Source organism: Cottoperca gobio, chromosome 14 (genome assembly GCF_900634415.1).
Source record: "Cottoperca gobio chromosome 14, fCotGob3.1, whole genome shotgun sequence".
In the NCBI taxonomy this organism is placed as follows: Eukaryota; Metazoa; Chordata; class Actinopteri; order Perciformes; family Bovichtidae; genus Cottoperca; species Cottoperca gobio.
This window is the reverse complement of record NC_041368.1, coordinates 13,736,453-13,760,027: the sequence shown is the minus strand read 5'-3', so window position 1 is coordinate 13,760,027 and position 23,575 is coordinate 13,736,453. Positions and strand designations below refer to the sequence as shown.

Here is a 23,575-nt window from a genome sequence, read left to right as displayed (position 1 = left end):
TTAATTTAAGAGCTATGCTGATACAGCTTCCTCTGAGTAACATGAAGCAACTCACTGCAGCAGTCGGTCTACCTGCACTGTTTTCATTAGTGATGTGAGCCACAACACTAGAGGCATATTATAGTTTATAACAGGTATTTTCGGAGCTTCATGTTGTACAAACTGTAGTTTAGCTGCAAAGATTGCTGATTAACGTTACAATTAGGCTATATGTACTATCTAACGTTTACAAAAGTCACCTGTAATAGTTACCTTATTTAGGACTGCATGTCGTTTGCATGGTGGGGGCAGCGAGGTGATGAAGGGACCTCTGAAGACAGCGCCACTGTAACGCATGCGCACTTCTTATCTCATATTTATGACTTAGTATCTCATAATTTCGACTTTTTATCTCATAATTATGACTTTCCATTGAGATTTTGTTTTACTGGCGGAAATACAATCCATGCAAATGTGATCAACCAGCTGCAGTGAGTTATAATTTTCCTGGATGAAAGGGGGAAACAGTTTGGCACGTGATGAGTCAGCTGACATTCCGTGCCTTACACAAGACCGAGCAGAGGCTCGCATCATAACAAGCATGTGCTGCCGACCGACGAACACACAGTAGGACTTTGTTTCACTACACTTTCTGGAAGTGGACGTGTGACTGTCTTGAATCCCCTGACCCGCCATTGTTAACCTCACCCGACGACGACCCTCCGGTTTGCACTTGTTTGAAGGTACTGTGGCAAAAGACTTCCTAGCTAGCTACTTTATTAGCAGTCGGTTGCCGGTTTTGTACCGAAACCCCCTTAAATGTGTTTGTGTATACGAGTCATGTATTTTCAAGTTGAAGTGGTAAACTACACCAAGTGTTACTTCCTTGACGCACTTCGCTTTTTGTTCTGGTTTGTTCGTGTTTCGTACAGAAGCTGCCGACAAACACACAAGACACCTGCTGTCAGTCAGGACAATGAGGCTCCCCACGCTGCTGCCCTCCTCTTTGCTAATAACCTGCACTCTGGCGTTAATGTTGCCGCTGTTTGTGCCCTGTCGACCCGCACCGACCTCAGAGCACCTGGTGTTCGTGGAGCAGTTCAGCCGCCCGGGGGTCGGATTTAACTGGAGGAATGTCACATGCCCCGTGTGCAAAGCTGTCTTCACCATCCTTGATATCGCCCTTCTGGTAATGTTTGAACATGTTTCTTACTCGGGCTACTAAAGAGCATGCTGTCATTGTGTAATGATGCATTTAAAATGTACCATTATAAATTCATAATAAGCAACGTCGTTTTCACAGTAAGTTATGTCTTCAAGACTCTGTCACTAGTTTAGTAGGTACACTTAGTATTCAATATTGTTCACTTTTGAGGTTGATGCAACTTAAAGGTTGAGAGGCTGTATTTGTGTGGTGTTGGATATACAGTGTATATTAAGAGGTGTTGTGTTTGAGACTACACCTCATGCAAACAAATTGGCAGCCTTCAAAATAGACTGTTAGATGCATGTAGTGTCACAGTTTGTAAATATTGAATAATTTATTAGTACAGTTATGATGATTGTGACTAGTTAGTACAGTATGATGATGTGACATTCTGTTGCACTATGCAAACATGTTATAATATAAGTTAATACCAATTATATGGTGACTAATTTATATGGGATTACTCAACTTTGCAAGCAAATGTGACCTGTGATCCTAAGACCCCCCCCCATATCCCCCATATGAAGGTCAAGTTCTTGTTCTCCCCTTTTTTTTATATCATTTATTTGTATATCTTGTTTTTGTTAGCTGACTTTATACAAAATCCTCCTTGAGACATCCTAAAGTGCTCTTGTTGTCCAATAGCTACAGCTGTTGACCTCCAAAAACACTCTTCCTGAATTGACTTGTGCATAATGTCAAGCGTTGCATTGTGGTCTAGTAAGTTGACATTTGAATATCAAACTGCTTTGCTCATTTTTCAGGAAGTTTGAGGTTTAGTCAGTAAATCATTGTATTGAACTGAATTTTCACTTCTCTCATCCTACTCTGCCTTTTGTTACCGCTCCTAGAGTGACGCTAATGAAGAGCGAGTGGCCCGTGCTGTAGGTGAGGCTTGTATCCGTCTCCATCTCGCTGATGAGCACGTGTGTCGACAAATAACAGAGCTGTTCAGGGATGACTTCATCCGGGCTCTGCAACAGTCCTTGCTGTGGCCCACTGAAGCGTGCGCCCTGCTGGTGGGTGCTTCCTGCGGCAAATTTGACATGTACGCCTCCTGGAATCTCACCTTGCCCAAGGTCCCTAAGCCCCCTGTTACTCCACCCTCTCCTCCCAAACCTGGATCTCCACAGAGCAGAGTCCTGTTTCTAACTGACATCCACTGGGACAAGGTGAGTGTCATTAAGGGATTATCAAACACCCAATTGAACTGAAATAATCACCTCCACAGCAAGTCCTGGTACACAATTTGATACTGGCAAATCGCCCTCTTTTTGAATGCTTGGTTTGTTGTAGTGCCTAATTTGTTAATCTGTCACAAGTGCATGCACTAAATGCAGTTTCATATTGATAGTAGACAGCATAACTTCAAGGATCACAATCTACCCTCTAAAAACAAGTCAAAGTTACTGATTTACTTGGAAAAAAACAATGTTGGAGCTTTCCCAGGAAATTTGAAATGACTCACTAGAAAACAGCTGGACGATTTAAGTCACATGACTGTGTTTTGGATCAAGCCCCGCGTCTAAAAATAATCCCCTCTACTCATAGGAGTATGTAGCCGGAAGCACGGCAGACTGCAAGGACCCTCTGTGTTGTCGTAAAGACTCAGAGACTCCCAGCTGGAGGCGGCGGGAGGCTGGGTACTGGGGAACCTACAGTAAGTGTGACCTGCCTCTACGGACGGTGCAGAACCTCCTGGAAAATGCTGCCAGAGACGGACCCTGGGACTGGGTCTACTGGACCGGAGACATACCAGCACACAATGTTTGGGCTCAGACCAGGAAACAGCAGCTGTCAGAGCTTACAGTCATCTCCAAGCTCATCCACAAGTAATCTTTCTTTAGGAATAACTTATTTTTTGACATAAAATAACTTGATTGATGTGTAGTCTTGCTATTACTGCAGATAACTTTACTACTTAGCTGTCAGTAGTTTTTAATAGGCTATTGGAATGTCTGGATAAAGCAGTGTCTCCCATTTAACCTCGAGGTGGCCTTGTACTCTGACTCAAAACATGTTGATAACCTTTTGGATGTTTTTACTGCAGCTTTGCTCGGATGTTTTGTCATGTGTAGCCTGGAGTTGTTCCAAACGGCTGACTCTCTTCCTCTTCGTATCTTCTGTCCAGACACCTGGGACCTAACGTGACAGTTTACCCTGCTGTGGGGAACCACGAGAGTACGCCAGCGAACAGCTTCCCACCGCCCTTCGTTCATGGCAACAGATCCTGCGCCTGGCTCTACGATACAATGGCAAAGGAATGGGCACCATGGTTACCAGAGCAGGCTTTGAAGACTTTGAGGTTCATATATATTTTATTATATCTAAATGTGTGTTGGTGTTGTTGTGAAGGTCACCCTGTAGATAAGACATAAGTGCTGTCGTCAAATAAAAAGTAACACAGAAGCAAAGGGTTTGTTTTAGTTCATAAAAGTTTATGATGTTTACGACGTTTTGTTCCTGAAGTTTCACTTTCGTAGTTCACATCCCATTGTTTGAAAAAAGAAGTGGTCACATTTCTCAATTGTTCCCTATAAGAGTTCCTATAATACGTTTTTTGGGTGTAATTTCAGATATGGAGGATTCTACACGGTGGAGATTCAGCCCGGTCTGAGGGTGGTCTCTCTCAACATGAACTTTTGTGCTCGAGAAAACTTCTGGCTGATGGTGAACTCCACAGATCCTGCTAACCAGCTGCAGTGGCTGGTCCACATTCTCCAGGAAAGTGAGAACAAGGGAGAGAAGGTGAGTCGAGCAGCAAAAACAAAAGACTGAAGACGTTTGGTCACTTAACATTGTAAAGCTGATAAACACTCATGCACTTGGTGCTAAATGTAGATAACAACTTTATGGATCTCTTTTTACTTCTCTAGTAGTCGTTGGTATGAGCATGCGATTGCAATAAAACTTTTCTTTTTAGTGCAATAATCTTTTACGTGGTGAAATGTATTTAGGTACATATCATTGGTCACATCCCACCTGGCCTGTGTCTTGGCAGCTGGAGCTGGAACTACTATCACATTGTGAATAGGTAACTACATATATCAATTTGTGCTGTTGATGCTGAGAATAGGACCTGATGTTCTGAACACTCGGCAGTGGTTTCTTGTTATGTGACTATTGTAGCTACCATCTATTAAGTGTCGTGCTAGTTTATAGTGTAGTACCAGTTATTACTAGCAACGCATTTTCACTTCCTCATTAGTTGTGCTTCTGATTTTAGTTGATGACTATGCAAGCTTTTTATTTTTTAAGATGAGCTATGGCAAATTATAAACTTTTCAGTCTTTCTTGTTTAACATCCTCCATTTATTTTTTCCAGATATGAAAGTACAGTTACTGGACAGTTTTTTGGCCATACACACATGGATGAGTTCCAAATGTTTTATGACGAGTCGACAATGAGCCGCCCATTAGGAGTGGCATTCATTGCTCCCAGTGTCACTACCTACATTAATCTAAACCCCGGTGAGTTTATAAACTAGTTGACTGATCGCCCAACATTTCAGAAGCAACACGCAGCGAAGAAACTTTACATCTATTTATCTTTCCAGGTTTCCGCGTCTACTATGTGGATGGAAATTACCAAGGCAGCTCTCGGCTGGTGCTTGACCATGAAACGTACATCCTCAACCTCACAACGGTAAACCACAGTCCAGGAGCGCCAAGTAACCCGGTACAGAATCCCAAATGGACACTGCTGTACCGTGCCACTGAGGCGTATGGAGTGACCAGTCTGTTCCCTTCTGACTACGACGGGCTGCTGCAGACCTTTATCAAGGATGACCGAGTCTTCCAGAAGTTCTGGTACTTGAGACATAAAGGACACGTGTCGGAGACCTGCACGGAGACGTGCAAAACTTCCTTGCTCTGCTTTCTACGGAGCGGGCGTTACGATGAGCTGGAGCAGTGCGACCTCTTCAATGGTTTTCATGGAAACATGGCCCGGGCTGCCAGAAAAACCCTCTGTTGACCTCTTTTTTTAGAAGTTTGGACTGAATGTCTGGGTGAGGGAAGTGGTAAATGTGAAATTGAGCTGAAAAATGTATTATTGCTGAGTGCTCAACAAGCATTGTTGTATTTGTTTGATTACAAAGTCACTTGAGTTATTACTCATTACTCTGACAGTTGATGCGGAGTTTGTGAACCTGACATGTCTAAAGAATTCTCACTCATGTCATCTGACTCATCAGTAATGGTTTTACAAAGACCGTAACTGATGGTGATTGTAACCGGCCTTTTGTTTGTCAACTGCCATTTTGCAATGCCTATTTCGTAAAGCCTGCTTGAAATTGTCCTGAAATGTGTTCCCTTTACTTGAAATGCAGGGTTTGGTCAATTTTGTCATGATGCTATTATACTGGGTGCCTTTTTATCATGAGAGAAAAATGTTGACTATCCTTAACAATCTTGCAACTTTAAAATGCTGTTCTGATAGCATAGCTTGCACCTAATGTTAAAGTCCTTGAAGATTATCAGAATGAGCTTCATAACAACCAAAGACCAAAGTCAGTCAGGAATTAGAATTTATTCTAATGCCTTCTTGTAAATTGTGAAACATGGCAATAAGTGTATCATAATTAAAATCAGTCCTTTTGGCCTGTCCCACAATGCTAACATTTGCTGGACTTGGAAGGTTCTAAACAAATCAGGACATGTTGGGTCTCAGCCATCACTTCTCAGGTTTGAGCTTTACAGAGTTACTACGCCGCACACAGTATCTTCACCCAATCATTTTTGACTTCCTTCATCAGCACTTTGAGGATTTAGGTCAGTATTTACCTTAAGTCTTCCAACCTAAATAGGTATTTCTCAGAGGTTTACTCCTGTCTGCACTTTAATTACTTGTTGGCTAGATACAAATAATGCAACTTGTATAAAATAAAAGATGTAATCTGATATTCATGTCATGGTTTTGTGTTTGAGGGTAAAAGTTTGATTACAAACTGAAGTAACTTCTGTGGCAATACAGTTTAAATTTCTCAAAAAAGTACTTAACTGCTTTTTATGTTGCGATAAGAATTAAGTTTATCGGCTGCCTACTCTGAAATGGCAAATACATGACAATCCCTTAAATGCCAACAAAGTAATCCCCTTCTCTCAAACTGAAAGTAATGTCTCACTCTTTCCTGTTAGTGTTGTGGTTTTCACTGTTGCTTCAGAGGACGTCACTAAAACCACGCCGCACTTCAGTAGCTAGACATGGTCCATTAGAGCAGATGAATTAATGTCACTGGGAAGTAGTTTGACTTTGAACATCAGGTACAAATGTTTTCAGATTTTTATTTATAACACCTAAAGAGTTACTATGCATACATATCATCTGATTCACTGGAAGACAACATTTAATGGTAAATCTTCATGTCCCGCTATAAATTTCAGTTTGTGCCACAACGCAGCAACACTGCAGTCTACATGATTTGACTCTGGAGGACGACTCCACAGATTGTACAACATGAACAAAAGTCATGTAATGCCTCTTCAATTTTAACCATGAACTAATGTCTTAGTATTCAGTCTACATATTTCTGCTCCCCATCATACAAGTACAACTAACAAGTCATTTCATCCTCTTTCTAAAAAAAGAGCTTTTATTATGGATCTGAGAACAACATGGTTACACCAAACTCCTCCTTGTACAAGTCCCAGGTCTTCGGTTTGTGTGGGTTGTCCAGCTCGTCTCTGGGTAGGAACAGCCTGTTGAGAGTTTGGAAGAAAAATAAAGAGCTCACATTCTGCACTAATGTCAAAACAATATGAAAGCTTTGATTGGCAGGGCTAAATAAATCATTGAATGAGAAACCTACCTGTTGTCCTCTACGAAGGAGGTATTGAACCAGAAGTAGAACGGAACATCTTCATACCCTTTTGGAAGACCCTTAGGGGAATGATGAAAACAAAAGCGAATCAGACAATCAAGCTCAACACTAGCTTTACTCAAAGTGAAGTTGTAAATGCAAACACTCACAGCACTTGATTCAAACATGACCTTCACATCCCCTTCAACCACAGGCCCATTGCGTAGGCTGATGACAGCTGCATTACTGCCCACATCAGTAAATACCTAAAAAATAAAAAACACTTTCAACAATTGAATTAGTATGACCTGATGAGTGTGTGTGCAAAGTGTGTGAGACTTACTGTACAGTTCTCCTGTTTGGCACACACACATTGAAATACCAGCTCTTTCCTCACAATTATCTTCACTTTGAGATCACTGCCGTTACCTTTACCTACACCTGGGTGAGCAAAAAAAAAAAGGCAGATATCAACATTGGCACAAAAGAGAAACGTAAAAAAGAATAAAGTTACTTTGGAGTGCCCGGCTAGTTAGCTGGGTTTTACCTGCTATGGAGTGGATGCGGATGCTCTTGATCCCGAGGCTTTTAGGTGGGGGCAGCTGTCTGTTGAACTTGGTCTTCATGATCTCGTAGTACCCCACGTACCGGCTCTGTGGTTCACAGACACTACAGAGCTAAAACATCTTCACCCAGCGACTCCAAGGTTTTATGAGGAAATATCACCTTATGACACTGCTAGGGATCGCAGTATCTTTCAAACTATTTGAAATGGCATAAGCTCTTGTTTGATGAAAAGTGAGTCCTGTTTATATGTTGCTTTCACCCCTTCTGTCTGCCATAGTTAAACTTTTCATACTACCACTGGGAGGCACTTTTTAAATTATTCACAAAGTCCTAAAATGGTTAAAAGTTCTAAATACTTGCCTCTCTTGAAAATAGTCTTTGTTTGTTTGGTCCCCTGAGTGACTTGTTCTTACCTGAGAGGGAGTCTCCACTCCCTGAAACTTGGAGCTCTGACTCTTGTCTGTCCTCCTCTCACCAAAATAGTCCAGACTGTCCTGGTAGACAAACAGAAACGAATGTAAGGAAGTGTTTGAAAAATGTTTTGCCTATTTATGTAACACGTTCACGTTTCAACAAATCTCATACGTACCTGCGCGCTCTCAAACTGGTCACTGTCAATAAACCAGGTGCACACCATAGTACCTGTGCGTCCTGTAAAAGAGAGCAGTAGAGGGTAAACTAAGAGTGAAAGTTGCACATTACAGTAACTGTGCACCAAACTAATGTAATCACAAGTAATTCACAAAATAAAAATGAAACGAGTCACGATCTTTAGAGTCACCTTTCCCTCCTTTACAGTGAATAGCGATGATGTTTTTGGGATCGGCAGACATCCACTCCCTGACAGTTTGCTGTGTATTTCAGCATGTCCCTGAGACAGATAGTCGTACACACAATGATAAAGACATTGACACAACTTGGCAAACTATTGTACAACACGTAATGGTTAGTGATACATTCGTTTCTGTGGGAGTTCAAATACTTTATAGAAAACTTTCCAGTCAGTACACACGCCTCAAAAAAACTTTAAGATAAGCTTTGTCAATAACCTAAATTGAAGTGCATGTATATTTACAGTCATTATGGTGGTGTCAACAACGTTAGCCTAATGCGTCAATATTACTATAATAACAAAAGGGCCTATTGTGTAGCTGTGAATTAAAGTGCCTCAGTGTAATTACAAAATAGAAGTGAGAGGTGAAACACACATAGAAAAAGTTACTCACGCCAATGAGGGGACATTGTGGTCATCAATGAACACACGTTCAACCTTGTAGTGGAAGAACTGGGGGTCGTAGCCTTTCTCACCTGGAAACAAAACATGAGATTGACGTGGTTTGTGTAGTTCTACATAAAAGGGAATGAGACATGTGATGAGAGGAGGTGCGAACTTACTGCACAGGTTGTAAACTTTATAGTGGCCGTCATGTTTAGTGTCAAGGAACCTCGCCACCTCCTACACAGAAAGAGAGCAGGGTTATAACACCTGTGGAGGTGTGCCTGTGTGTAAGGTCTACTTTATGTTGGAAGGTCCATGTAACAATAGTGTCTATGAACGGATTCATTTTGAAATTGGCAAAAACTATTATGAGTGTGCCGAGGTTGTGTCAGACTTACCCTGATAGGATTCCTGTAGAACGACTGCTTCCCAGGATGAGGGGAAAGACATGGCGATGACACGGTCTACAGAAGATGCACATGTTCCACTTCTTAAAGGGTGTAATTTTGAGTCATATACATGTAGAATTTGACACGCATGTATGTTGTTGTTTTTTTGCATTATACAGCATGTAACAACTACCTGTGACATAGGTAAGGTCAAGGTCAAATCCATCTTTCTGATAACGCCGCTTGTTCTCAGAAACCTGAGGACAAAAACAAGTCAATGATCAGGAAGTAAATAACATCTTTCACAGCTGCAATCCTCCAGTGAACTTTACTACATTGCATATTCACAGTTTTCTATGCATCCATGGAGAGGACCTTACCATCCTCCTGGTGACCTTCTCCAGCTCTTTCCTCTGAGCTGCCAGTCTGAAAACCCTCACCAGGATTATTATTCTCAGGAAACGGAAAAATGTCACCACTCTGAAGAATGAATGAAAAAATATATAATTATAAATCATTAAAACAAATGTTAGCATCTTAATGGTGTTGATTATAATGTACTCAAAATGATTATAGGGTATACTCCAAAGTTTGGCATTATACGCACTGCAGGGTGATGTTGGGGTTAGGCATGGTGGGAATCAACACTACATTACGAATCATTTTCAGGTTCTCATGTTCACTGTACTGATTTAAGTTTTCAATTAAATACTCTGCTTGTTATATAAAAGTTTAGAAGGAAGAATTGTATATCACAATCTCACAGTATCATTAATAAAGCCACAGAAGCAATAGCATTATTATTGCCTTATCCCTGGCAATTATAGTAAACACACAGAGATTCAATAGGAAAAACTATTTTATACTCTTATATTGTTTGAAGGGTGTCCAAATGTGAGAAAACTACTGTACAGCAGGACTCTCCATCTAGGCTTTTTCTTAAAAATAAAATAGTCTTTAAGGCCCTGCACACCCACACAGGTGTATTCAATTACCCTGGCTGATTAGACCTATAGTCAGGTGGAAGCTGGGAATATTATTATGTCCCCAAACTTTACAGGTGCAACAAAAACCAACAGGAGAATGAGGGAGCTGTTAATTAAGCAGCGTTTGTACTCAGTCCTGAGAAGTGGTGTAATCAGGCAACACAAGTGAAAACACCTGTGTGGGTGGGTGTGTTGGGATTTCTCTAAATCAGCAGAACATCAATTTTAGTATCCTAACAAATTAATCTAAACCAAGGTACTAAACCAAAACCTTTATACCCAAATTCAAATCTTCCCCCTGACCCCGCAGATGTTATTCTATATCCACTACAAAGACACACATTGTCTTAGCTGCAGGGGAAAGCAGGTACCTGGGAATAAGACTGGCTCCTGACAGGTCAGTGAAGGTATAGATCATGGTGACCACCAGCGTGATTACCACAACACAGGCGTCTACGATGTTCAGTTTGGATGTGAAATAAACTTTGAACCTAAAAAAAATGCGGTTAATTAAAACACAACATGAGACAATTACCATGTTGTGCAGATCATGCAACACATAGTCTCTGAATCCAACATTAGAAAGTATTTATTCAGTGACCCTGCAAGGACCAGCCCCATACATGCTATACATTTCCTGTCCAGCTTCCTCTTCAGAACTTCCTGTTCAACAGCTAATCACACTTGATTTCTGCTGACAGGGGACTCCGGAAATGTTTGAGCTACGCTTTTAAAACATGTCACATTCACTAGCAAGCAATTGTGCAATGATAACTGAAGGTGCATGTAACTGTTGGGATACAATTTAGGGTTACACACCACAAAATAGTGCCTGAATGAACCCCCTTTTAACAGTGTCAGCAAATAATTAACTTAAGTTTCATAAAAGATAGGATTTTGAAGTGGCTACTACACAACTGCATGCAAAGCCTTCCTCACTCACCCATCCACATAGACCCTCAGCAGAACATCAGAGAGAAAGAAGAAGGAGATGGTAAGGGACACAGCCTCTAAGGCATCTCCAACCTCTCTGCTCTTGGCCGGCAGGGATAAGTCCACGATCACCAGCACAAAGTCCACCAGAATCAGTATCACTCCAAATATACTGGAGGGAAAGACGGACAAACTTGAGCATTCATCAAAACACAACCAGGCAAGGAAAGAACCAACATTGGAAATTACTCCAAAAAGAGTTCCCGAAACACACTCACCGAAATCCAAAGGACATAACAAAAGGAGCTATCTTCTTGCGGGTATTGCTGCAAAAGGAGAAATTGTGTTAGTGGCAAGTAATGTTTGCTCCTTAATATGCTTCGGAAAAAAAAAGTCCAAGCTGTATAAACTTACTGATACATTGTGTCTGGTACCACACTCTCATCCTTTCCGTCGTCAATCTCCACTTTAGCATCCTCCATCTTTGCAATGTTTCTAATAGATAGACATATAGATAACATAAACAAGATAAGATCAAAAGCAACAACTACAGTTAAAACAATTTAAATAAACATTCCTCACCCATTTACACCTGAATCCGAGCCTGGACTGAAATAGACAGAGGACATGTTGTGTGTGTCTTCTTTCTGGCTTTGTTCTGAACGTATAGTCTCTGAAAACAAGAGTGAACAAAGATTTACACTGCCTTATTTAGCATGTTGCTCCAAAGTTACAATGCAGAAAAAACGTTGTGTCCTGACCTAAAATACTGTAGCTCTTCGACATGAATCCACATTGTTTGAAAGAAAGACACTTTTATTATGAAACTTCTGAATCAGCATCAAGGGGCGCATTAGTGCCGCTTCTTATAACTGATCACATAGCAACCTGGTTGTTGATTAGCCGTTGATGCAACACATGCAAGAAAGCAATTAGCACATTGTTTTAGAAAAGTTAAGTTTCCAGGTTTAATTATAACCCCCGTAAGAAAAATGAAAACAACCAGCTAGATTCAACAACACAAACCACCCACTTTTCAGCGCTTCTTGGCCAAGCACAGTCCCTTCTTCTCCTTGGACTGTTTGTGTACCCGTTGATACCAAATTAGCCCCCCCAAAAAAGAAAGTAGCCAAACACTCACCGCCTGCTTACCGTTAGGATTGTCATTCGTAAAATTATACGGGAGTTTGTCTTGTGACTTCTTCTTGCGAGGACTAAGGAAGACGGTTCAAAGGTTAACCGGGTAGATATTTTTTTTATGTCCATCCACTTTTCCTCTTCGTTTTTTTGCAAACGCAGCGGTTTCGGACTTCCTGGAGCTCAGTGAAAAACGCTCAGCCTATTCTTTCCTCGGTCCTCTTTACCCATCTTTCCTCCTCACACACCATTTTCACACGAAAAATGACCGAGTCTAATCTTTCCAGACAGAGCTTTGTAAACACTAGTATCCGCTTTAAATAAAAAAAAGTCAGCCAGCAGGCTGCTGCAGCCCTCTCGCGCCCCCCTCCTCTCTGCAACATCTGGTTTTAATTGAACGCGCATTCTCAAATGCCAAAAATACTCATAATCTGGTTTGTACAGTCCAACCTGTAATGGCGAAAGAAAATGAAAGCTTTGTGTTTGAGGTTGGCTTTGTATTTGCAAAAATCTGTAAATAATTATCTTGTGTGCAAAGTATATGTTTTAGTTGTGAAACATTAAAGTCCAACCTTGGCAAAACCAAGAGAAAGGCTAAATGAAAGTTGAAAGATACTGCAGCAGACTGAGGCAGAACAATACACGGTAGGCTGCAACACCAGTATACAAAACTATATCATTATAACAGCCAAAATTATAAGGAAAAGGTACTAAGATATGTTGTTACACACGATAAATATTGCAATATATCATGTCAATAAAAATATAATATTTCTTCTTTCTTTTTTTTTACCACCGACTGCAAACTAACACAAGAGGGAGACACAACACAACTTTTTTTTTTATCATTGTGAATTGAATACCTTTGGGTCTTGTGACTGTTGGTTGGATACATTGTTAATTTTATCGACATGAGTCTTTATGAGACAAGAGAAGTTGACAGGCTTTAATCAACATCTTTGTGTACTCCGACTTGGTTGTTGTTGCTGTACTGCCAGATCAAATCCTGAATTGTTTTTGCATTTGCTCTCTCTTTGCTAATAGTGATTATCTCTATACTGTAATATCAGCAACTACTTAGTTTGTATAGTGTACAATATATAGTGTTAACTACTAATAAAGTCCACTTTCTTTATTCTTCTGCATTACTTGGAATCATTTGCTTTTTTCCCAATGTGTGTATGTGGTTACGTTTCAAAGAGTGGTTTGCCCACATCTGTGTAAGGGTCAAATTGATTTATGTTTAACGAAGACACTATGTCCTAACAATGGGAGAAAGTAAATCATTAATTGAAGGAAAAGGACACGCATATTTTTAGAATATTTCATTTACCAAAAAAGGAAGAAAAAAATAAGAAAGGACAGTATTCTTTCTCAGTATGTCAAACTGGCTCGAGTTCAGTGTTCGACCAGGTTGGTCCATTCTGGATCTTATAATGTGGACCATGCAGAACCGCCCGGCCTATAAATAATACTGACACATTTTCAGAGGAAAAGAACACTGAACCTGGAGAAAACAAGTGGAGGCATTGTGAAATGAAGGTAGGATTGTGCGAAGGTTTTGAAGGAAGTTTGAAGAATTGTAGTATCAGTTTATTCTTTAATATATATTGTGTTTATCATTTTTAGACTGGTATTGCAGCGAAGGACTTCTTCCTTAAAGTGATGCCAGTATTGCTGTTGTTGGCTCTGGTGTGCCCAACCATGGCCTCTTCTACACCGTTGTCAGTATGTAGCTTTTACTTCTCTTTAAGTACTTCAGGATCTTTGTTTTTGTATTGAAATGAAATGAAAATATATGGTTCAAGAATAAATTACAGGCAGGGCTGTTAAAGAACTGCCATTCCTAGAAAGTCCAGAGAATTCACATCTGTTTCATAGATTGCTGGAGATGCGGCTCTTTGCTTTTGCTTGGGTACTAGTATAGTATAGTACTAACATAAGTGTAGAAATGTTATGTAAAACTTGAAATGGACTTTCCTCATTGAAGGCAGTGGACTCATGCGGGCCAGAGGTTGCAGCTCTCAAGCGCAGCATAAGGAAACTGGAGAATAAACTCTTGATCGGGACTTGGCAGGTGGAGCACTTGCAGAGGCACAAATACTTCCAGTCATTTCAACCTGCTGTGTCTAATACTAAACCTGAAACGGACACATCCCCCGAAGTGAACCACAACAGCAGTGGGACATTAGACAGCTCTGTTGTGACACTTCCACCAGCAGGCAACTTAATTGTCCATGACAAAGGTAAGAAAAGCTCACATCATATGATTTAGTGTTTGGGTGTTTGGGTGATTATTTGATATAAAATTACAGTTTGGGGTGTGCAATCTACAGAGCTTACAGTGCATGAAAGACTTATATTGATCTTTAAAATGCAACATAAAGAAAATATATTATGACTTATAATGGTAAGGATGATAATCAGTAATCTTTAAGTCTTTTTCGATGTTATCTTTCCAGACTGCTCTGAGCTATTTGACAGACTGAAACCACCAAGCGGTTTCTACCGCATCAGACCCAAATTACACCAGGAGCCTTTTTTGGCCTACTGTGACATGGAGGATGGAGGAGGATGGACAGTGTTTCAGAGACGTCGGCATGGAAAAGTTGACTTCAACAGGTATTATATCAGGGGAAACTAGCCCATGTAAGTGCCCAAATCCTTGCAAAGCCCAGCACACCAGTGTTGTGCTTTCACAGCTGTTTCAAGTGAGGTAAAATATCCTAATTCTCATTTTAGAGACTGGGTGGACTACAGAGATGGATTTGGTGACTTCAAGCTGTGGAATGATGAGTTTTGGTTGGGGAATGAGCACATGTATTCTCTACTCTCAGAAGGTCAGAAAATAATTTAAATCCCAATATCTCCTTTTATTAGCGCTTTTCTTTTCTGTAATATTTGGCTTGGTTGGTGGATTTTTTCTTCTAATATCTTTGCCTATATATATTTGCTCTGAAGGTAAGAACCTGGTGAAGATAGACCTAATGGACTGGGATGGAAAGAGAAACTATGCATTTTATGAGAACTTCAGGATCACTGATGAGGCCGTAAGATAAACAGCTTTAATGTTCTTTTTCTTGGTCTCAGAAGTAACGTCAATTCACAACAAACATCACTTCCTCTAATGCCTATTCCAGGACAAGTATCGTCTCCAGTATGGGCTGTATAGCGGGAAAGCTGGAGATGCTCTGACAGGCGGTGGGGGGATGGTGGAGCAGTGGTCTGCGTGCCTCAGCGGCATGCAGTTCAGCACCAGAGATCAGGTTAGTCAGCTATCCTTTCTTACCATTATAAGCTGTATGCTTATAACTGTAAGATTCATGCCAGATGATGACAGTAATAACACTGATGATGATCATTCACAGGACAATGACCGCTACCTTCAGGGCAGCTGTGCTCAGGAGAATAAGGCAGGCTGGTGGTTCAACAGGTGAGCCCTTTTTAAATAAATCAAAGTGTGTATCACTATTGCTCTGTGTGTTATATTCCTTCTGCTTCATTTTTGCACAAGCATTATCACTTTTCTGGTAAATAAAGTTTGAGTTTCTGTACTGGTTTGTGTACCTGTTGAATCATGGAAAGATACTAGTCAATCGAAGGACACAGTTCTTTACAATTTATTACAAAACAATGCAAATGGCTTCAATTTGTCTTTTAGAAAATGTAACATCCTTGACATTGTGTGTTAACCTTCCATCTACAGATGTCATGCAGCCAACCTAAATGGGAAGTTCTACCGCACAGGGGAGTACAAGGGCCAGCATGACAATGGTGTGGTGTGGGGGAGCTGGAAAGGCCTTTGGTATTCTCTCAGACACACCACCATGAAGGTGCGGCCTCTGGTTTTCTTGGACGTCATGGGCAGTGGAGCAGGGGAAATTTAAGAACATCACGCTTCATATTCCCTCGTGACTCAGAATGAAAAAATGAGGGCAAGGACTGTTTAAAATTCTTTGTATTTGAATTTCTGCCTTTGCTTCATCATTTGATGATTATCTTTTATTTTCCAGTAAGCAATGCTTTCTATGAAGTGTATGATATTACTCAAACAATAAAACAATCAGCATCTCAGCCATAATGCCTCAATGATGTTTATATTTGCCTGTAACATAACTGCATACAGTTGTTCTTCCTTGTGCATTTTTGCAAAAAACACATCACAGCACATTCAGCAGTGTAGAACAGGAGCCTGTCATCTGTAGTCTTTTGAATACTGTCATTTACAGGGCTTGTGTTTAACAGTGCATACAGACATAGGTACAATGTCATGTTCAATATGTCTTATTATAGTAAATACTGTACCAGTAGATGGTATACAAAGTAACCTACAGACATTCTGAAGGCACAAATATTTTACAATGCATATACAATACAAATACAATGCATATCAAAAGTTGACATTAAAACAATTCCAATTGAAAATACAATAGAAAAACATATTTTTCAAACATAAACTTAAATATCAATGGCATGTGTTGATCTCCTCTCATAGATAAATTCCTAAATGTCTAACATACAAAACAATCGTCACTGCTGTGTGTCTCTGTGTAAGGATCACAGATATAGCAGAGAGGATCAAGGTTAGGAGTAAATGCTGAAGGTGATGGAAATAGTCCAAACCTCTACTCCTCTTCCCCTACATATGCTGAGGACAGATCCAGGTCCAACATCCTCTGCTCTGACTCACTAAGCCTGTAGGGCGAGCCGCCGCCGCTGCTGCTGTAACCTCCAGACATCGGCAGAGAGCGGCAGCGACCTGTCCTCTGCTCTGAGGGCGACACACTAAAGGTGGAGCTGCGCTGCCGCCCCTTTGACCCCAGAGCACGACTGAGCCTCCTTTAATTTCCGGGCCAGGATGTTCCTCTGGATAGGCGATGGGCCGCGACGGTTCCAGTTCAGCTCAGCACGCTCTGCTCGATCCACACTCAGGCTGAGAGGCCCTGTGGCTGGACCCCCGATCCCTGAGATTCCCACTACACCTCCTGTCTCGCCACTCCTTTGCCTTTCCCCAGTGCCACTGAGTTCTGCTTTAACATGTTTCTCAGATGCTAAAAGGCTGTTTGTGTTGGTTCCTGTGTGTTTAAGTTCATTGTTGTGAGAAAGAACAGCTGTCTCTATCCAGGGCATCCTCTGGTCATTTCTCTGGGGTCTGGATTTAGCCCAGTCTGGGACCCCGTGCTCTGGAATGGGGTAAGAGTTGTATGGCTGCCTATCCCGTCCTCCTTTATTCCAACAACTTCCTTCAGGAAGGGTCCGAGATCCCACCTGAAAAGGACAATGTGTGATCTTTGTTAATTAAGAGGCTGAAACAGAACTACACAAATATAACCTGCAATATATATGAGCACATAAATAGAGCTGGATAGATCTGACCTGGGTCATGCTCCTTTCTCTGAACTGTCTGGAGTGTACAGAGGATAGAGGTTGGGGTTTGGTGTCATTAAAACTGGAGGTCCGGTGGAAATTTGGATTCTTATGATAGGAGTTTCCCATCCCTGCATCTTCTCCTCCTCCTCCTCCTCCTCTGAAACCTGCAAACCCACTCCTCTCTACCATCTCCACCCAGTCAGCTGTGCGGTCACGCCATTTCGAGCTGCCCCCACTTGCATGAGCCGAGACAGAAGGACCTAAGACCAGCTCCGCTCTGGGACTCAGACTGTCCGGGGTGACCTTGGAAGTCTGCGATAGCGGCTCAGAAAAGGTTGCTGCAATGCAAAAGTGATTGCGGTTAGCGTCTTCCTGGAGGCCCAAAGGGAGTGTGGGATGAGCTAATCCAGTTAATGTAGCAATGAGGGAGTTTGTGGGTGAGGCAGATGTCTCTACCACGGTGTCATTGACTGGGCTTGAAGACACATGATACAGCAGTGTGGCCTCCTTTAACCCCTTCTTCTTCATTTCTTTCAACTGCTGCTGAGCCAATCGGTATCTGGAGAGACAATTACATTGTTATGTGACGCAATAAGTTTGACAATAATGTTCTCTGTGTGACGAAAGAGAACAATATTCTAAACATACCCAAATATTGGAGGCAACATTTTCTGACATGTGGGGGACAGCCTGTCTGGATCCTGTGAGAGAGGTATCACCAGGGTCTGTGAGAGAGGCTGACTGCCCAAGGAAGGCCTCTCTTTCTGGGCAACACCCACGCCCCCTGGTGGGCCGTGGCCGTCAGACAGGCTGGGTCTTTGGAGGCTGTAGCCACAAATGGACGCCTCATCGGAGAGCTTGCGTCCTCCTGGGGAATGCATGGAGCCTGTGCGGACAGAGTTGCACTGAGGGGTCTTGCAAAGTTTTCTCCACAAAGTCACCACGATGGTAGCCAGAATCACAGCCAAGGCAAAGAGAGATACCAACCACCACGACCATGTTACCACCTAGGGGTGCAACTCCGACAGCCACAGAGGGGAGGGACGGAGAAGGAGCAGGCAACACTGGAAAGAAAAGAGACAATTGTGTTAATATGTGAAGTATGCACCACAGGGCATTTCGTTTATTTGATTTTTTTTTTAGTTTAAAGAAGATGAGGAAATATGAGAAAGTGAAATTCTGTAGAAAATCAAGGGACAGAGAGCGGAAAAGAATACAAGGAGATAAGGGACGAAGAGACTGACCGACACAGTCCTCCAGCGAGCACAGGGACTGTTCCTTCACCATGCCAGTGCACTGCATCCCTCCCACACCTGAGGGCAGCAAACACTCACGCACTCGCTCCCTCACCCCCTCTCCACAGCTCACACTGCACAGACTCCACTGCAGCCACGGGCCCCATGACTCTGCACAAATACAGATCAGCAAAAAAAAGTTAAATTGAAGATATATTTATAAGTGTACAAGCCTTAAGTCCGTGTTGTCAATGTCAACTTTCTATAATAAGAATGTGACAGTTATTATAATATATAATATATATATATATATATATATATATATATATATATATATATATATATAGTTATAGTTATAGTTATATAAGTTATTATTTCCATTTCATTTGGTTCTCCACTTGGCTCTTCATCTGACTACATGGATAATGTGTGAACTGGTGTTGTTGAGACATATTAGGTCACCCTCCACCTCACTATATAAAAAAAAAACTATTTTAGTCTTGCATGCCCTAAAATAGCGAACACAGACGTGGTCTTTGTTTTCTTCTAAAAGTTTGACTTTAATGCATAATAATAACCTCATGAAGCTGTCATCTTTTCTCATGGAGCAATGTTCACTCTCAACATTGCTATTTATAAATATGGAATGACAGTGTGACAATGAGCTAGCAGACACAATACCAGGAACTGGAAACCAAAGCAGCTAAATGGAATTCAGCCTGCATTCATTTTGGTTTTAACACCTGTGCATTTCCTGCTGTCATAATGTCTTTTATGAAAAAGGTTTATTGCCTATTCTGTAATGAGGCCATTCCTTAACCAGTGACTTGGTTTTATCCATCGACAGATTTAGTACATTTTCAGGAAATGTGGATGAATAAACCTAAGCGACTCTTTCCGTCCCTCAAAATTCCAGTTTTGACAACATCACAGTGTAAATGTATTCTTGGCAGCTGACAAATGTGAATGTGTCGATCTCTTGAATCTCACCTGCACTCCTGTGAACCACCAAACAGGTCTGTGCCGGACTAGGGGAACGACTGAAGTTGAAAACAAAGCGAAAGCAGTACTTATTCCTTCCGGGGTTAAACACAGAACAGTTGAATTCTGTCTCATTCTCCCCCTGAGTCAGCCAGTTAAAGGCCAACAGAGGTGAAGAGGGCTCCTCTGGTCCAAACCCCATCAGTGCTGTTCCAGCTGCTTCCATCCCAGAGGAGACAGCAACCCCTCTTCCAACACCTGCATCCTTATACAGCAGTACTTTCCCATTGATGTGAGCACAAGGTGGGGTTATCAGTTTAATAGTCACCGTCCCTTCGCATCCACTCCGGTACGCATTGGTGTTTTCCACCAGCAGCTTATAGGAGAAGATACGGGACAGGTAGAGAGGTCCAGAGCTTTTCACATCCTGTGCTGCGTGAGGAGACCGTAGAGCCACTCGTATGAAGTCTCTTTCTGTGAAGGGGAAGGCGCAGGACAGCTCAACACTCTGGGAGCGGAGGGGTTTGATTGGGAGTCGTGTGCGGGCTTGAACCTTGTCGATGCTGATTCGTCCTATCTGGTTGTACTCCATGTAGCTGACTTCTAGGAAGAGAGCCGAGTCAATGCCGCTGGAGCATGCCTGGAAGTGTTCATTAGTGGTTATCCCAACCTGGAGAGAGACAGAAGAAGAGAAGTATGAATCACGCTGGTCATCATTCTGCAGCACAATAAACCGACTCAGCGTGTAAAGTTTGAGAGCTTGTTCGTCTTGCCTGAAAAGATCCCGAGTGGTTTCCGGCCCTCTCCACGGCGATGTGAAAGGTGGGCCACTGCACCTGCAGTTCTGAACTCCACCACCAGGTTGTGCTCTCCGTGCTACTGTCGTCAGCCTGTGCCATTAGCACGAGAAACAGCTGAGATGATGGTCTGCCTCAGCAGAAACCGGAAAGTTCCTGAATACAGGAAGCACGAACAGTTGAACTCCACCCTACCGGCCGATTGGTTGTAGGGGAGAGTCCTGGTCTGAAGGGTGGTGTTGGTTTCCGTGTTGACCAGAGAGAGGCTTGAGTTGCGGATCGTGCTGCTGTTGGATTTTGTGCTGAAGTCCACAAATACACTGGCGTTGCTAAGCGCAACATGGAAGGAGGGCCAGATATTGAGCCCTGCAAAAGCTACAGGAAAGGATGCACCGAAGTGAGATAAAGCAAAGAGAAAGATCATATTACCTTATTGTTTATATATCTTGTCTGTTACTGTGCCCATAGAGTGTGTTTCTGGTTTACTGCAGTGATTCAACAACATGACATTTACTAGAATTGATTTATCTGTTTAGGTGTGGAATAGTATAGGTTAAGTTGTCTAGGTATTGTTTGGACTGCATGGAAAGTGAATGTCAAATGGGGACTGCCATATTTTAGAAATCAATCTGGAAGAAATGTGACTTAATTGCTATGATGTGTCAGTTTTGACAACATAATTGTGCATCATGATTCATAATACAAAAGAATCCCATGTACAATTATACAAAAATAAATTATGTATAGGCCTATTAATATTTCCCATGTCCAAGTGACATCAAGTTCACACAGCCACAAATAATGGAGTTTGTTCATTACAACTAAATAATAGGTACAGTTTTTAGCACAGACACTGTCGGTCCACAAAAAAACAAATTATGGGCATACATGTGTTTGCTTGACCAGAATAATTAAAAATCAATGATTTAGCTTTTTCAAACATGTATTCATGTTATTAAGATGGTTTGGTGACACTCACCATATCCCATGAGCGCCAGCAGGAAGGGCAGCAGTGAGACAGCCTGTGGCATTCCGATGTCCGTGCCTCTGTTTTCTCCTTCACCACATGACCGACCTCTTCCAACATCCCTGACCTCTACAAGTCAGAGGCAAATGAGAAAATAAAAAAACAATCCAAAAGAAGGCTATTCAAGCAACAACCATGGTGTCATCAGACAGGAGACGTAGGCATGGAAGATGTAGTGCACTGATCTGAGGTATGAAAAACAGGAAGGCTTGAGTCACATGGAGCTGTGACCCTGAGTTTTCTGGATTTACAGTGGCGTCTTCCTCTTCCTTCCAAAGTCACAATGGGAAGCCTATGGAGAGCTGCCATCAGCACACAAGTGTAGAAGTTGCCCATAGCAAATATTTACGAAGTAGAGACAAATCCTTGTTGTTTGGTTGTTGCAAAGGTTTTTAACAAATGTGTTTTCTACCCTTTTCCTTAGAAACAAAATAGACTCCTGACTTTCTCAGAAACAAATCCCAAAACTTGATTTTTGGCACCAGGCTGCTGAGACTTACATTTTATACTCCCTTTCAATTTCTACTTTGCACTAGCCATGGACTAATCACATACTGGATGGATGTAATTATTCAAATCAATAGATTACTTTAATGCACTGCAGCTGGATCAAAACGTTTGCCTAATATTTATTCTTATGGCAAAGAGTTGAATAGACTAGAGTCAACTACCAACCAAATAATCGTTATGCTTAACTCAAATGTATCTGTGCTTAGCTACCAGGAAGGCTGACTATATAAAAAGATGTCCATTGGTTTAAAATAAAATGTATACAATTTAACTCCACCCCTCAAGTGTTCGCGAATATGAAACTTATAAATGATTCTAAACCTGGGTTTTAACTTAACTAGTTCTTAGACCTAAGGATAATGGGGTCATAACCGTCATTGTTTTTAGGTGGAAAATAAAGCTTACTCACATTTCTTGTTGACTCAGCACATCATGATTCCTCTCCAATGTTCCAGCACAGCAACCGGCAGCAACGGTCCCTCCATGTGCTGGTAATGCATGTCTTCTAATAATGTCACTGATAGTCGGCGGGACGGCGTCAGATCCAACAGAGTTCTCCGAAGGCGCGCGCCGTGGTTTAGAGCGCGCGAGAGATATGCTCACTGCTCAGCCACTTCACGGCCAACAGCAGCGTGCGTATTGAATACTTTGTGCAGCTCACTATTAGTTTCCTCCCAACAATTATTTTTGACTGCACGTACACACGTACACACGTACACACATTATATATATATATATATATATATATATATATATATAGAGAGATAGAACACACACACAAAAACATAAGATAGAGAGACTAGATAGAGAGATAGTAGAGAGAGAGAGAGAAAAACAAAAAAAAACATAGTATAGAGAGAGATATATAGAGATATAATAGATAGAGAGTAAGAGAGTATATAGAGATAGAGAGAGATAGAGAGATAGAGGAACAAACACAAAAGAGAGATATACACACTCTCTCTTCCCCCCCCCCTATAATATATATAATTATATAAGATCTCTAATACCTCTCACACTCACACACACACCTATATATATATATTATATATGTATGTGTATATATATATATATATAGATATATCCCACACACATATCTATATATATATTATATATATATGTGGTGTGTGTGTATATATATATATATATATATATATATATATATATATATAGATATAAATATATATATATATATATATACACACACTATATATATATATAATATATATATATATATATATAATATATTATAGAAAACTAAAGCACAAATTAAAGATCATCTCCTCTCCTATATACATTGCATTATACTATTTTAAGTGAATCATTCACAAGATTGTTATCAGTTTGAAAAACAGGCACCTGGGTGAAAAATCCGAGGAAAGTGACTAAATGGAGAAATATGCAAGATTCAACGGATGGATCTATAATTCACTTCAC

General features: G+C 41.2%; 4 protein-coding genes across 6 annotated transcripts; 2 read left to right on the top strand and 2 right to left on the bottom strand.

Moving 5' to 3' along the window:
• Positions 1-529: 529 nt before the first annotated feature.
• Positions 530-6,090, top strand: smpd1 (sphingomyelin phosphodiesterase 1). 2 transcript variants are annotated; one of them, XM_029447749.1, is made up of 9 exons: positions 530-722; positions 915-1,168; positions 2,038-2,358; positions 2,738-3,018; positions 3,318-3,491; positions 3,763-3,934; positions 4,144-4,220; positions 4,512-4,657; positions 4,744-6,090. In XM_029447749.1, the coding sequence occupies exons 2-9, from the start codon at positions 956-958 to the stop codon at positions 5,160-5,162; spliced, it is 1,803 nt and encodes a 600-aa protein (XP_029303609.1). In that variant the 5' UTR covers positions 530-722; positions 915-955; the 3' UTR covers positions 5,163-6,090. The 2 variants fall into 2 exon arrangements, with proteins under 2 accessions (XP_029303609.1, XP_029303608.1); XM_029447748.1 differs by having other exon boundaries at positions 912-1,168.
• Positions 6,091-6,452: 362 nt separating this feature from the next.
• Positions 6,453-11,981, bottom strand: tpte (transmembrane phosphatase with tensin homology). Its single transcript, XM_029447750.1, is given in 21 exon segments — positions 6,453-6,886; positions 6,997-7,067; positions 7,158-7,253; positions 7,331-7,428; positions 7,535-7,640; positions 7,968-8,048; positions 8,144-8,205; positions 8,336-8,399; positions 8,401-8,425; positions 8,781-8,862; positions 8,950-9,010; positions 9,172-9,204; positions 9,206-9,237; positions 9,356-9,419; positions 9,543-9,642; positions 10,520-10,639; positions 11,092-11,253; positions 11,360-11,407; positions 11,496-11,576; positions 11,664-11,754; positions 11,843-11,981. Coding segments are annotated over 21 exon segments (1,605 nt in total). The 5' UTR covers positions 11,868-11,981; the 3' UTR covers positions 6,453-6,783.
• Positions 11,982-12,676: 695 nt separating this feature from the next.
• fgl1b (fibrinogen like 1B) lies at positions 12,677-16,105 on the top strand. Of its 2 annotated transcripts, XM_029448813.1 has the most exons (10): positions 12,731-12,863; positions 13,708-13,760; positions 13,848-13,946; positions 14,209-14,464; positions 14,681-14,840; positions 14,961-15,058; positions 15,180-15,268; positions 15,359-15,484; positions 15,587-15,651; positions 15,925-16,105. In XM_029448813.1, exons 2-10 carry the CDS (start codon positions 13,755-13,757, stop codon positions 16,103-16,105), a joined length of 1,080 nt encoding a protein of 359 aa, XP_029304673.1. In that variant the 5' UTR covers positions 12,731-12,863; positions 13,708-13,754. The 2 variants fall into 2 exon arrangements, with proteins under 2 accessions (XP_029304674.1, XP_029304673.1); XM_029448814.1 differs by lacking the exons at positions 12,731-12,863; positions 13,708-13,760 and adding an exon at positions 12,677-12,706.
• On the bottom strand, positions 15,823-22,732 carry thsd1 (thrombospondin, type I, domain containing 1). The gene is given in 11 exon segments (XM_029448812.1): positions 15,823-17,032; positions 17,034-17,486; positions 17,595-18,147; positions 18,237-18,556; positions 18,558-18,652; positions 18,833-18,994; positions 19,814-20,474; positions 20,578-20,694; positions 20,696-20,976; positions 21,581-21,697; positions 22,548-22,732. Coding segments are annotated over 10 exon segments (2,883 nt in total). The 5' UTR covers positions 21,633-21,697; positions 22,548-22,732; the 3' UTR covers positions 15,823-16,843.
• Between the last annotated feature and the right edge of the window lie 843 nt (positions 22,733-23,575).

Excerpts from the sequence above, each read along its gene's own strand:
- smpd1 (XM_029447749.1), top strand. The coding sequence starts at position 956 with ATGAGGCTCCCCACGCTGCTGCCCTCCTCTTTGCTAATAACCTGCACT. Across the intron at positions 2,359-2,737 it reads CTGACATCCACTGGGACAAG|GAGTATGTAGCCGGAAGCAC; the intron begins GTGAGTGTCATT and ends CTCTACTCATAG. Across the intron at positions 4,221-4,511 it reads TACTATCACATTGTGAATAG|ATATGAAAGTACAGTTACTG; the intron begins GTAACTACATAT and ends TATTTTTTCCAG.
- fgl1b (XM_029448813.1), top strand. Across the intron at positions 14,465-14,680 it reads CTTAATTGTCCATGACAAAG|ACTGCTCTGAGCTATTTGAC; the intron begins GTAAGAAAAGCT and ends TTATCTTTCCAG. Across the intron at positions 14,841-14,960 it reads GGAAAAGTTGACTTCAACAG|AGACTGGGTGGACTACAGAG; the intron begins GTATTATATCAG and ends TTCTCATTTTAG.